General features: G+C 39.4%; 1 protein-coding gene across 7 annotated transcripts in view; it reads right to left on the reverse strand.

Moving 5' to 3' along the window:
* The window catches only part of ST18 (ST18 C2H2C-type zinc finger transcription factor), a 145,591-nt gene that overhangs the window by 49,142 nt on the left and 82,520 nt on the right, over nt 1–13,929 (reverse strand). For all 7 annotated transcript variants that reach the window (XM_038579292.1, XM_038579290.1, XM_038579291.1 and 4 more), the window contains 4 exons: nt 9,330–10,121; nt 4,564–4,698; nt 2,535–2,625; nt 1,344–1,448 (listed from right to left, as the gene is read on the reverse strand). In XM_038579292.1, the coding sequence (XP_038435220.1) occupies nt 1,344–1,448; nt 2,535–2,625; nt 4,564–4,698; nt 9,330–10,121 (1,123 nt within the window). The remainder of the gene's footprint in view (nt 1–1,343; nt 1,449–2,534; nt 2,626–4,563; nt 4,699–9,329; nt 10,122–13,929) is intronic.

The raw sequence follows: 13,929 nt of genomic DNA on the forward strand, positions 1-13,929 counted from the left end.
ATCTCTTAAATTGCCATCATTCTCATATGGACCCAAAGTACTGTATTACAATAGCTATCACATTTTTCAATAGAACTACCTTAACCCAAGTTAAATGTGAATTAAATATTCCCTTAGAACTATTGTATTTGAATTACACAAGGGCATCATATTCACAGAGCTTACAAACATGGGCTAATAGTAAATGAACATAAAAAATATACTTTTTAGAATTTAGCAATATCAAAAATACATATATGTTTTTCTTTTGTTTTCCACCAAAACATACCCAACTCATCAGAACATCAAAGTTTCAATGATATTCCTTGGATTAGGTAAAAAACATCTTAGCTGTTACATAAAAATATTTGAGGAATGAGTTGATCCTATTATTGTATATATCACTTGGTTTATACCCCTAATATATCAGCATTGTAGTCTAAAACATATTTATTTTTTAAGAAATTAGAAAAATAAAACTTAAGCTATTTCTATGTTTGGTAAATAACCTACTTAGGGAGAAACTAGAGGAGATGGCCATATTAACCAAGAACCTTATTGTAAGATTTTAAATTGCTAGTTATTCAGTAATTCATGATCTTTGCTTGTTCTTCACTCATGTGATTTTGACTGTTTTAATTAAATGTATAAGAGCAAATATTTAGGAAAACCATATCTTGAAAATACTCCTAATAAGTATGTTGCATTTCAGTGTCTCAGTAACAATGAAGATCTGGTCACCTGTTTCAGTTCTTAAATCACTTTTCCTACATGTATGATTTTTTATTAATAAATGCATAACATCACATTGTGTCATCACATGTAGTTTATTATTTAAGCATAAGTAAGGTCATCCAAACTGCTGGAGATTATGAAGTACCTGGGGCCAATAGGAGATATTTCATTAATACTTACCAATTCACGGAATGAATGTTTTAAAGAAATTATATGTATAGCTGGAACTGAAGAACGAACATATACCATCACATATTTTGGGTGGGTATGAGTGATTTATTAAGGCATTTTCTGCAGGCAGAAAGATTAATCAATCATAGGGAGAGCTTACCTGACTAGTGGGATGGGTTGCATTTAGTGACATGGAATTTTGATTAATATGTGTTATATACTTTATTTTTTTGAGATTCATCCACATTATGTTACCTTTATATACAGATTAATTTCATGTTATACGTCTGCAGGGTCTAGCAGTTCATTTAAGTGAGAGAATGATTAACTGGACCAGCCTCTCAAATCCATAACTGGTAGTTGAGAACAAAGGTCAGACCATAGTGAATTGGCACAGGAGGGGAGCCAGACCCTCTGGTGTAAGGAGCATGGCATGGAATGCCAAGGGAGGGTCATACCTGTGAATCTGGTCAGGACACTGCCCGGTTTTGGGAGAATCAAGCTGATTTTTGTCCTGGGACATTGCCAATTTTTCAGCTGCAGCAATTGGACAACCAGAAAGACTGTTTTAAAAAATAAAAAGGGAGGACTTGAGTTAAAAAGATAAAATAATCTGCTTTGGCATGTACCTCACAGCATACTTGGCACACATTAAATGTTAAGTCATATTAGTAGTTCACTTAGCACCTTTCTCATACTAATAGATCCCAAAAGGGTTTTGCAAACTACTGTGTCAACATTTGCCCCTCAATCCCATCTCAGAAGTGATGGATTAGAAACTCATTTTTAAGATCGGAAAATTATATGAGGGAATTATTCTGAAACTCCATAACGTTTTAAGTAGAATGAACTCACTCCAATTGCAATGTGCCCCATTAGAGATGTTAGCATGATAATTCCATGATTTATCTTAAGATCTTTAGAAAAGTGTTAGGGACTTAATTTTAAATCAATTTAAATTTAAAATATAGAACACGAGGTTTTCTGGCAATATGCTTATGAGTCACATAGTATCTTGTGAGCACATAATAGATAGAGTATAAAGTACACATAAAACAATAGGCATTTTTTCCAAAAATATTTACATACACACAATACATTTGTATGTAAGTGCATTTGTATGTATGTGATTTTTTTTTTTTTTGGTAAGTATGTATGTGTTTTAAGTGAGTAGTAAGCTCAATGTAATGAATCTCCATGAGATGAAATTGTGTTTGCCTTCCTACCGGCTTATAGTCAGAACCACAGTAGATGGAAGCCCTTTTGGTATCTCGTTAATACTTATTGGATGGGATCCAAGATAAACCCTACGCAACTCTCTTCAATGTCAAAAGAGCTATGGTGAGGTTCCAGAGCAAAAAAAGAACATGTTCTATTTCTATGACTATATGAATATATAACTCTAGTCTTCAAATAGAACATTTTTTGTTTGCATAATTGGCTGCTAAATAAAAATTTCTAGGAAAGTAAATTGTGTTTTTTTTTTTCACTCTGCACACACTGTAAATATTTCATCTCTCTTTCAAGTGGTAACATTCAATAGTGATCCAGAGATTTTGATAACACATTGTTAGTTCCTTATTTTCTTGGTGGAAAGTTTCTCTCACTTCTCTTTGTAAGTTGAAAGATGAGTATCCCATCACAATTACCTCCTGTGGGTGTTGCGGTTGCTGTTCACGTGCCCTCTTCCGGTGCATCCGGGGGTGGGACACTTGAGTACATTTTCATGCATGGCAAGAACTAAGCACAAAATATCACAAAAAGAAAGGAATAATAGGCTATAAGTATATAACACACTAACAAACTGACTTCTCCACTTTACGTGCAAATTAATTTGGTTATATAATCTACCATTCTTCCTCCCACAGATATTTGGGTTGAAATAAATGAGTACTTAAGAACTTCAAAAATTAAATTCAGTGAGCTTGTTCAAGATTTGGTTTCTCTAAACTTCATGTCATGATCAGTGCTAGACTTAAGTAAGACTATTCTGTTTCTATTTAACTTAAACTGAGAGGCTTATACCCTTCCTTTTATAGTTATGTGCTTTTCCGTGAAGAGTAGATGGAGAACATTGTCAAGTAGTTCCTTCTATCTTTTCCTGAGGTGTGAACTCCTGAATAGAGTCTTCTTTATTTTCTAGGGGATATTACTTTGATTCTTGTCCATTGCTCCCCACTCCCCACTTCCCATTGCCATTCAGTTATTGGTGAAAGAGCATGGTTGGGTAAACAACCAGGTAATCAATCTGAGGAACTGCTAATCTTCTGGGACAGTGCTGAACAGATTAGATTCACTGATTTGCAAAACCGTGCTTTTGAGAAGAATGATGTTGAGGCGTTCCCACCACTGTAGTTTGTATGACCCAAAGGTGTTTCAATAAGGTTAAAAAAGTAGAGGATGTAGCACATCGAGACTTCAAAACTTAGAAGGCAGCCCTTTCCTTCTCCAGTTTCCTAGCTCACAGCAGAGCTGAGGGTAGAGAAACCAACCAATGTTTGCTGTTGCTCAGAGCTCTTTGCTACTGCAGGATGCCCTGGGGAGACTTGACAGGCATCACAAGTTCCTACAAGGAATGGGAAGATAGGGAGTCAGGGGGCACTGGTGATGTGATGCACTTCTTCTTCTCTCTTTTTTTTTTTTAATTTATTTTATTTTTATTTATGATAGTCACAGAAAGAGAGAGAGAGAGAGAGAGAGGCAGAGACACAGGCAAAGGGAGAAGCAGGCTCCATGCACCGGGAGCCCGACGTGGGACCCGATCCCGGGTCTCCAGGATCGCGCCCTGGGCCAAAGGCAGGCGCCAAACCACTGCGCCACCCAGGGATCCCTTCTTCTCTCTTTTTTAAGAAAGCCCCATGCTCAGCATGGAGCCCAGCTTGGAGCTTGAACTCACAACCTTGAGACCAAGACCTGAGCTGGGATCAACAGTTGGATGCTTAACCTACTGAGTGGGTGCCCCTGGGATGCACTTCTTATATTTAGATGATGAACTGAGGCTAAGACTGATCGTGGGCTTAAGGCAGCCATACCTCTGGGTGAGAAAGGACAGTATTAATATTAATATATTAATTAATATATTAATCATGCCTTTTACTTTCTGTCTTCTGATGCTTTGGCATCTGGGGCCTTGCAAACCCTGGAAAGACTGCCCCTTCAAAGAGCTTTTAAAGATAAATCAACCAATTATGAGTCTACACCCAACTGCCTCCTTTACTAGACTCACACTCACACTCCCCCCACCTGCCAGGTATCAGAAACCAATGGACAGCCCCCAAGCCTCACAGCGTACTGAGAGAATTAAAACTAGCCAGTCCTAAGTCTGCGTACTCTGCTCCTTCCCACAGAAACCATAAGTTCCCCTCCTCCCCTCCACCCTGATCACCCTGGTGTGGCATGCACCGTAGCACTGCCTGGTGTGGCATGCAGTGTCCTCTCAGGAACTGTAACAGTCTTTTCAATGTCGGTTGTCTCCTGATCTATTGGCCTAACTGCACCCCAAGTTTTCTATTAATAAACTTATTTTAAACACCCAGCTAGATGGAAATTGCCTTGACACGGAAAGAAACTTTATATTTCCATTCCGAATTCCACACTGGAGAAGAAATTGGATAATATTGTGATGTTGTGGCACAAATAAGAGGAAGCCTACTTGTTTTAGGGATAAGTAGTACTCACTTTCCAGGGGAACCCGCACTTTGTGGGGGCACCCCGAAAGGCTGCGGTGGTGGGGGTAGAGTCCTGTCACGTGTCCCGTGCCATCGCACCCAGGGATAGGGCACTTGGTCTCCCTCTTTTCGGGCCTCGGTGAATCTAGAAAGAAATTAAATCAAGAGATTCATTTGGCTCTTCTTTCCCTCCCCATTCACTAGAGTGGCCTTGCAGAGTGACATTCTCACTTCACTCGGTTTTTACATCATAGACATTCTTCTCACATTGCCTTGAATAAGACCCTCAAATAAGACCTGTGGAAGCATAAAAAATGTTTTCAATTTTCCTGGTTTTCTAAGCAAAGGCTGACACAGGGCAAGGGAGTGTTAAAATACAGAGATGGTTTTAAGTTGTCATGTCACATATTATAGTTACAGTCTCAATGTGAAAAATGAATCCTACTCCAGAGGCAGAGGATGCACCCGAAAGGGGAAAAAAAAAAAAAAAGTGAGAAAGAAGAAAGAATATATTCAACCCAAAACTATCTCTGAAAAGAGTCTCAAAAAAAAAAAAAAAAGCTAGATTCTAAATGATAAAACAAAAACAAAGAAACCACCATATTCGAGAAGGGCTGCTCTGTTCTTATCCCTGTGGATCCCTGGCCTCACGTGGCCCTAAGGTCACAGGTCTAGGTAGCTGCTCCCATGCACGTGCAGGGCCTGCTTTGGCCAGAGTCAGGAAGGGGAGTCAACAATGCTATCTTGGGCCATGCCCAAGATCCCCAAACCCAGTGCTTTGCTACTTCGGATCAATATGGAGCAGCTATTTAGAAGAAGCTTTCATTTTACTCTGAATGCAGAAACTGAAAACTCAGGCAATAGGAAGACAGCCTGGCAAGGAAATATTTTAGGCAGAATGGAAACACAGAGTGGAGGCAGCCTTGAGTGGTCGGTACCGCCAAGCACATTGGGACATGGGGAAGGGACCACAGGTTCCACCAGTCAGAGAGAAGGGAAACCTGGTAACACCACTTGTCAGGCTGCCATGGGGCATCGGCCTAGAGAGGGAAGGTGGAGGATGAGCTGGGGGTTTTAATCTTCCTGTGCATATTTTGGTGAGGGTTAGATAAAAGGCTATATAAATACGTAAAATAATTGAGGATTATCATGAATATTGATGGGGTTGGAGCTAACATAGGAGAGGCCTTCTGTAGACATTTCCATATTCATGACTCAGATAGTAGGTAAACTTAAAACAGAAATGCATTTTTTGGAACCCAAATCACCCCCTAACTTGGGCATGGAATGATATACCCAGCTAGGTGGAAATCACTGGGACAAGCTTGTCACTCAGCATTCCTAATGGTCAGAGGAACCAGAATCACAATGGGAGTGGGAGCCTCAGAGAAAGGACCAGTGTGGAATGGAGGCTGGCTGCAGGCTTCTCAGAACACGACGTATCATGAATAATGAATCCACTTGATGCTGAGAGTGAAAATAAATAATCTGTGTGCTCCTGCCATAGGAAAGCTGCCGGCAGCGGAATAGGGGGCAGAGTCCTGCAGCATGAGGCTGTGGAGGCCCCATATCATATGCTCCTGCTCCAAGCATGGTACTGAGAGAAGAGCAATGTCATGGATGCGACAGCCGTCTCCAGGGCGGAATATTGCGATGAGTACACATGCCTCTGTGATATCGTGCCACCCTAGTTGTTGGATTATAAATGGTCCTGAGCAGATGGGCACAGCAGGTTGTATGTAATGCAATTATTTGGGGGCATGCTTTCAGTGAAGGGGGAGGAGCCAAGGATCCTTCAAGTTATGCACACTCTGCCTGGGAGGGGGTGGTCAGCATGAGAAAACTGGAAATTGTATGTGATAAATGAACAGCTCAAAGATTGGGATGCCTTGAGTGGCAGACACTTATGTTTCATGAGACACAGGATTTAAATGCCATAGTGTTGAGACTGTTCTCTCTTTTGCAAGAAACAAAGAGGCATATAAGAGTTTTTAGTTATTCTATTATTTTGTGGATACATGTTTTACTTAATCCAAAAATGTTGCCAAATTTGAAGTTGTTTTAGGCCTATAATATCTGTTGATGGAGAGTCAAAAATCCTTGAAGTTTGACTGAAGTGACACTAAGGGGGGTTGACACTGTGTAGGAGAGAGAATTAGAAAGGAGGAGAAGCAATGTGGATTTTGATGCCCTTCCTTCCTTGGACCTGGTCCAGATGAGGCCACATTTCTAAACCACATTGAAAGGTTTGGCGCCGCGCATTTCCCCTCCTTGCCACATTATTTGTCTATAGGAAGCCAGAGAGGGTGTGGGAGATAAGGCAGGGCTGGCACCTGACCAGGTGTGGTCCACTGACAGTCCATCATGCACGTTTGTCTGCAAGCCTCCTCTGCTGGGTGAAACAGATGCCATGAAATGCTCTGTGGGGCAGAACCTGTTTGCATGATAAGAAGCCAGAGCTTGAGCTCTCAGGTGACTCTTAGGCCTGGCTCTTCTCCTTTTGTTTTCTTTGCTGAATGTTGCATAATGAGGGTGACCTTATACTCTGGTGACCTTACATCCCTGTTTGCCTGGGACTGTCTTATTCATACCTGATATACTCATGTGGTTGTTCATAGCACTCCTCTTCACTCTGAAAGTGTCTTAGCCTGTACAGTAAATTCTATGGTGACTATACACATTGCGACCTAAAGTCTCACTAAATGCTTAGTAGCAATTTTAATTTTAGAATTGCTGACTCATTGAAGCCTTGGGTAAAATGGTATTTTAAAATGCTAGTGCTCTGTCCTTTAACAGTGGGGTCGCATGCCCAAGGTATATGGGAAATTAGGAAGGTATTGTGGAGAGCATGAATGTCAGCTGGTACGAGTATTGGCCTATGAACATGGAATGCACACCAGAGGATGAAGCATCTTTTAAGCCACTGGCTCCCACATCTAGAATAAAGAACAGGAAAGTGAATATCTAATTTGGACTCTGCAAGTATCCTCTAGATGAACCCTATAGTTCCCATGCATTATGGGCTTTACCTCTTTTTCCCTCTGTTTGATACTAGTCTGATCTGGATCTTCTTGCATAGGCTTTGAACACCCCAAGGCAGGATCATGATTCCCACAATAGGATACACTGTTGAATTAGCCAGAGTCATTAATAATTCTCTAAATCTTATATGACCCATGTTTACAAACACAGATTCTATTGCCTTCTTAGTTTTTGAAAACAAAACTTGTTAAGTTCTATAAAAATGGCCAAAGGATTGTCAAATATTTTAAGCTATGGCACAAAAAATCTCTCCAAACACCGAATTTCATTGGCTAGAAGATATCATCAGTTGTATCATGCAACATCATTTTGGGTGTTAGTAAGAAAGAAAAAAAAATATTGAAAATTAAAGTATGGCACACACTTCTAATTTCAGAGATTTTAAAATGAGAAAACAGTATATCTTAGAATGAATGAAATATAGTAGATGGCAAATTATGACCTTTTGGAATTTGAAGTCAATTTTATCTACGTTTTTGATTCTGTAGTCCCCAAGAAAAAACAAAAAAAACATGCACACAGGTAAGTTCAGCAAGTTGCATATTAGTGGAGTGCACAAAGCTGGTAGTGGGTCCTGTCCCAAACCACACATTGTTAATTGATATTCTGTCCCAAACCCAACCCTGGCAGTAAGTTTGTATAGTATTACTATCTTGCTTCTCACTATGTGACATTATTTTATTTATTTTTCGTTTGTTTATTTTCTCAGTTCTGAGCTGCAAGATAATAATTGACAAGATTGCAGGTGAGTACTAAAATAGACTCAAGATGACAAAATATACAATTCATTTCTGCATAAATCTCAGCAAGCAGATCATCCAAACCATAACTCACATATTATTCTTGCAAGCTCCTAGGGGCCATGACCTTGATTTTCTCTAAGATATTCCTAATTCTATGGTTCTTTAAGACTTTGAGGCATCCAATAAACATCTAAAAAACACACTTAAAAAATGCAAGTTCTGGAGCAGTAAGTATGATAAGATCTGGGAAATACCAATCTTAAGCCTTCTAGGTACTTGAGAACCACCATTTGGGAATTATCACCAGGTCCATCTGGTGCAAGACTCAGGGTGGAGGGGGCGGGGGAGTAGCTTTATGGGAGATGAGACACAACTTCCTTAAAGTTGAGGAACAGTTTTCAGGTCTCCTCCAAGCACATTTATTCTTCCCATTCATATTTGGCCCACATATTTGTGGCCTTGAGTTACAAACCTGGTAAAAGCATAGGGTTATTAAAGCAGTAACCTCCAGTTTTATCCTAAGAGGGTTCAGAGCATCCTGTCTGACTTGCCAGTAGCTTGCCATTATTTTGAAGCTCCAAAGGTGCTAGATGATCCCATAAAGAAAGTAGGAAGGAAAAATTAAATTTCTAGAATTGATTTGATTAACAAAATGGTTTAAAATCCAAAAAGTAAAAATGTACTTCTAACATGTCCAATATAGTACTATACAAGTAGTATATACTTTTTAAAAGTTGTCAAATTAAGAGAAAAAGAGGCAATGATTCTTATTTTGTGTGTAAAATCATTGCAAAACTGACCAAGCTTGACCTGAGAATAATCTAGACAGCAGAGAAAAAAAGAAATTGTTTATTTTATAATATGAACTGGTTTTTAAATTGCATCAAGTTGTCAAAAGCTATCTGGAAGTGGTAATCAAATCTTACTAATTTTTCTTCCAACCCTTAAAGCAATTTTATTCCTAAAATAAATGCAAAAAAACGCGCCTTACGTTTATTGTTAAAGATTTGTCTTCCACCCATGTCAATAACTTTGGTTTGCCTCCGTTCCCCAGCAAGGTGTTCCAGTAGAAACCTGTCCAACTCTTTGTAGGTGTTATGGAAAACACAACCTCGCTCAGCCTGGAGAGCAATTGCCTGCTCCAGCAAACTCAAGTTCCCCTTCGCTTTCTCCAGGTCAACAGACTCTTCTGTCGTAGCTGCCAGACACTCATTATTCTCTTCCTCCATCCCAGAGAAAGAGAGCTGGGCTTTGCCATCCAGAGGTTCCACGTGTGCATTCTGTGGGTCTCTCCTTTCGGTTTCAGAATCACACATGTTTTCACAAGAGATAAACTTGTCACCTTCAGTTTTTATTTCAGGAACTTCCAATAGGTCTTTCCTATTATCCACTAAAATATACTTTGGGACCCTGTGTGGTTTGGTTTCTTCTGAGAAGTTGGAGCCACTGTCCCAACCATTCTCTGCACTTTCAGAGTTACTTTCACTGTCATCTGAGGAGCAGAACTGAAGCTGGGAATCATCAATTTTTTCTTTTCCATCATCAGAATGAATCAAAAAGCACTCATCAGCTTCATCACTTTCTGCTTTTAGAGACTGGATGCCACTGTCATTTAAATTCTCACTTATGGTCTGAACAGACACATTTTTTTCAAATTTTCCCAAGTGCATTAAAGATTTGACCACGAGCTCTTGATAGCAGCCATATCTGTCTTCCTTCCCATTGGAGTTTTCTTGTGCAGTCGAATGAAGGTTCTCATCCATAGGTTTTATCATGATTTCCTCTATAGAAAAAGAAAGCCAATAATTAAAAAAAAAGTAAAAAATATTTTATGAAAATTGCACCAATATGTAGATAAGAGATGGATTGATATAGATATACGTATACAATAAGTACAGTATGCAAATATGTGGGCTCTATCAATTTTATAAACACTGAAGAGAAAAATATATATCTTCTTAAAATGAAACAAAACAAAATAGACCTTAATATTCAGAGAATTGCATTTAAAGAAGTGAGCTAGTAGACTTTTCAGCATATTAAGAGCTAATTGTTTCCAGAGTGCTGAAATAGATACTTAACAATAACAGAATGCTGATTGTGAAATTGTTGTTACTGTACCTCTCATATTTGCAAATCCTAGCCAACCAGAAGGAAATCAAATATGCACAATACTACACATCAGATTTCTCTGCTAGCATGGCAATGTATTTTCAAAGCTTATTTGGTTTATGTTCTCTACCGCCACAGTTTCTCACACATACTTTCAGATTTTATGGAATGTTAGCTAAAAGACAAAATACATCCACTACAGATGATAACTAAAAGAGTTATGAAGCTTCCAAGGCTTCCTGTTCACTTTCACAACTGTCACATAGAAATTCCATGCCAAGGGAAATACAAGTAAATGGGAGATTTAGCATGATCAAATATCTTTATTTTAAAAGGATTATTTATTAATTTATTTATTTGAGAGAGAAGGGAGGGCGAGGGAGGCAGAAGGAGAGAATCTCCAGCAGACTCTGTCCTGAGTGCAGAGCCTGACACAGGGCTTGATCTCATGACCCTGAGGTAAAATCAAGAGTTGGACGCTTAACTGACTGAGCCCTGCAGGCGCCCCAGCATGATCAAATATCTTAAATAGTGACATATTTTCTGGCCTGGTACTTGCATGCACTTGTGTAAGAGGGCAATGAGATGAGAGATGGAGATGGTAGGAGTACATGGAACATTAATTAATTGTTTTCAGTAGTGGGCCTACTGAAGTCTTGACAGTCAAAGAGCCCTATGACTATGAACAGGTCTCCATATGCTAGTCTGTCCAGGACAGTCCACTGGATCTCTGTTGTCCCAATCCAGTTGTTAGTGTTAACCCTGTTACTCTTGGCAGTGTCCAGCTGCAGTGAGTGATAGTATGTGTGTATATAGTCATATGTATACATATGTATGTATATATATGTGTGTGTGTATGTATACATGCATATGCATATACCCACATAAATGTGTGTGTATTATATATATATATATACATATATATATATATAATACACACACATATATATATAGTGATAGCCTACCCAAGCCTGTCCCAATGCAAACACAACAATTAAGGGTGCAGATTTACTAGTTGACCTACTCCTGGTTTAGCATACAAGGTAGTATGGGGAGCAAGACACCCAGAACACACGCGGCTGTGAAATGCACCAGACAACTAAGGAATGGTCTCCCCTGATATTCACTAAGACTAAAAAAAAAAAAAAAAGAAAAAAAAAATGGAGAGAGGGAGAGAGAGAGAGAGAAGAAAGAAGAAGCAGGACCATTTCTGTGTCTCTGAAGGCTGAGTGGGGGATGGGCAACACAAAATAATAAGCCCCCTTAAAGACTGTGAAAGACACAAGTGAAGTGCATTCTGTGCTAATAAACATCTTTGGGGGGAAGAAAAGGACAGCCATCCCATGTGATGGCTGCAGGAGAGGGTGTCTGTGCAGAAGACAATGTGCCTTTTTTAGTCTCATTTAATTTTTTATAAACATTGTCTCTGACAAGGACACTCAAAAATACATCTCCATCATCTTCCTTTCTGGTAATTATCTCCCTAAATCAACACTGGACTGCCAGGATCAAGTAAATATTGCCATAGTAACTAAAAGCATTTTTGGATGAAGGGAAGAATTTAGTCACAACACTAGCCCCTTTAAATAATGCTGATTATAGGGTGCAGTCTTTTGTTGGGATCTATTCAACATAAACTGAAAAATTTAACATTTTACTTCCTAGAAAATAAGCTGGATAAACAAGCACATCATATTTGATAGGATGGTCTATTCCCTTCTGAATTCATATCAGAGGAATTCCAGGTTTAAATAATATATTAAACATAGTCTAAAATGCAAATGAAGTTTTTCTCAATATCACAGTTGGCTATTAGGAGAAAGTGTAAAGGGTTATGATAATTTTAAAGTATTATGAACTACAGAAAACAAATAAAAAGCATTTTCAGTGAATATGCTCAATTCATTGAACTATTCTCTCACTCCACTTAACTACCCACATGTGTACAATAATGATTTATAGACATTATACCTAATTATGCATATTTGGGCTGTGTTAGAGTGCTAACAAAAGCTCTAGAAAGCAACAATTACCTCTGTTGCTTAGCTACATAGTTTAAAATATTCCTATTAAGTGCAGATCACCAGAGAGGCGGGAGTGACAAAAACGCACATGTGCACGACAATGCGTTTCACTGTGCTGCTGCCAACTGCTAGCATTTTGGGTCATTTCCAGTTTACATAATTGTTTGGTTCAACTGTTTGTTATATGCTAAAAGAAAATATTTATTAATTATTCTTCAGAAAGAGAGGAGTCCTGCCGATAGAGGTGCCTACGTGTATCACACGCGATGGTTTCCAGGGATGTTCCACAAATTTGCAAACCAACTTTCCATATACCCACCCCTCTCTGGCTTTCACTATCATTATTAAAAAAAAAAAAAAAAGTTGAGTTAGCTTTTGAACCTGACAGATCTGTGACGAGGTTCTTTTTTCTCTTTGCTTTGTAATGGGCTGCCTACCTTTTTACATTAGTGTGTTTTTATTTTCATCGGTGGCCCAGTGATTCATTCACTGACATACCTTTGTCAGTGAAATAACTAACCTGGTTTTGATTCTGGGCTTGTAAGCTCAAGTCTGTGCAAACCTCAAGGCATCCTTGACCTTTCTGAACCCCATGTCCTCACTCACAGTAAGGCACACTGCAGAGTCTACATGGGAACACGCACAAAGCAGAAGCCACACAACAGGTGTTCAGTAAATGATGGCTGTCTTCTCCCTTCCCCAGATACAACTTCAGATGATAGTAACAGCAGAGAATACATGGGACCCTCCACACAAATAAGATGAAACTGATCCCTGAGAATAGGCACAGTCCACAGTGTGAAAGAGACTGAACCAGTTTAGCACCCATGTCACATATGCTATGGAATTGCTATTCTGAAGGTAATTACCTTCAGAAACTGGAGTTTCAATGCACAATGCACAACATGGAGGGAAAACCTCTATGATTTTGAGGTCCAGAGACTGGCGCTGAGCTGCTGGCCCAGCAACACCTGCCTGTGTGACCTTGGGGCAGGCCTGCATCTCTTGAGTCCTGGGTCCTCATCTTTTAAATGAGGAAGATCCAGTGACATCCTAGAACAATAAACTGTTATGTTCCTGGCATGGTATTCCTTACTGCACTTAATCTTTACAGTAACAACAAGAAAGAGATTTTCTACTCCATTTTATAGAAGGGAAACTATTTCCTAAGGGGCTAGGAGATCAAGATCACAGCTAGCCAGTGGCGGAGGGGGTGGAGGTGGAGGGGCTGAGATCCAGACCCAGGGCCACGGTTTCCTGACCCTATGCCCATTCTTCTGCACAAAGCTATCCCAGATCCCACAGCCCAGGAAGGTCGTATGTCTCTACTGATGTTTACAAAACACAGCAACCCTTAGAAGAAACTGTTCAGCATACTAATAGTCTATTATTTTCCCAAGTTCAGATACTTTCAAGAGTGAAATTATAAGAAGATACTAAAATGCAATTGTCAGT

Source organism: Canis lupus, chromosome 29 (genome assembly GCF_011100685.1).
Source record: "Canis lupus familiaris isolate Mischka breed German Shepherd chromosome 29, alternate assembly UU_Cfam_GSD_1.0, whole genome shotgun sequence".
Taxonomy (NCBI): Eukaryota; Metazoa; Chordata; class Mammalia; order Carnivora; family Canidae; genus Canis; species Canis lupus.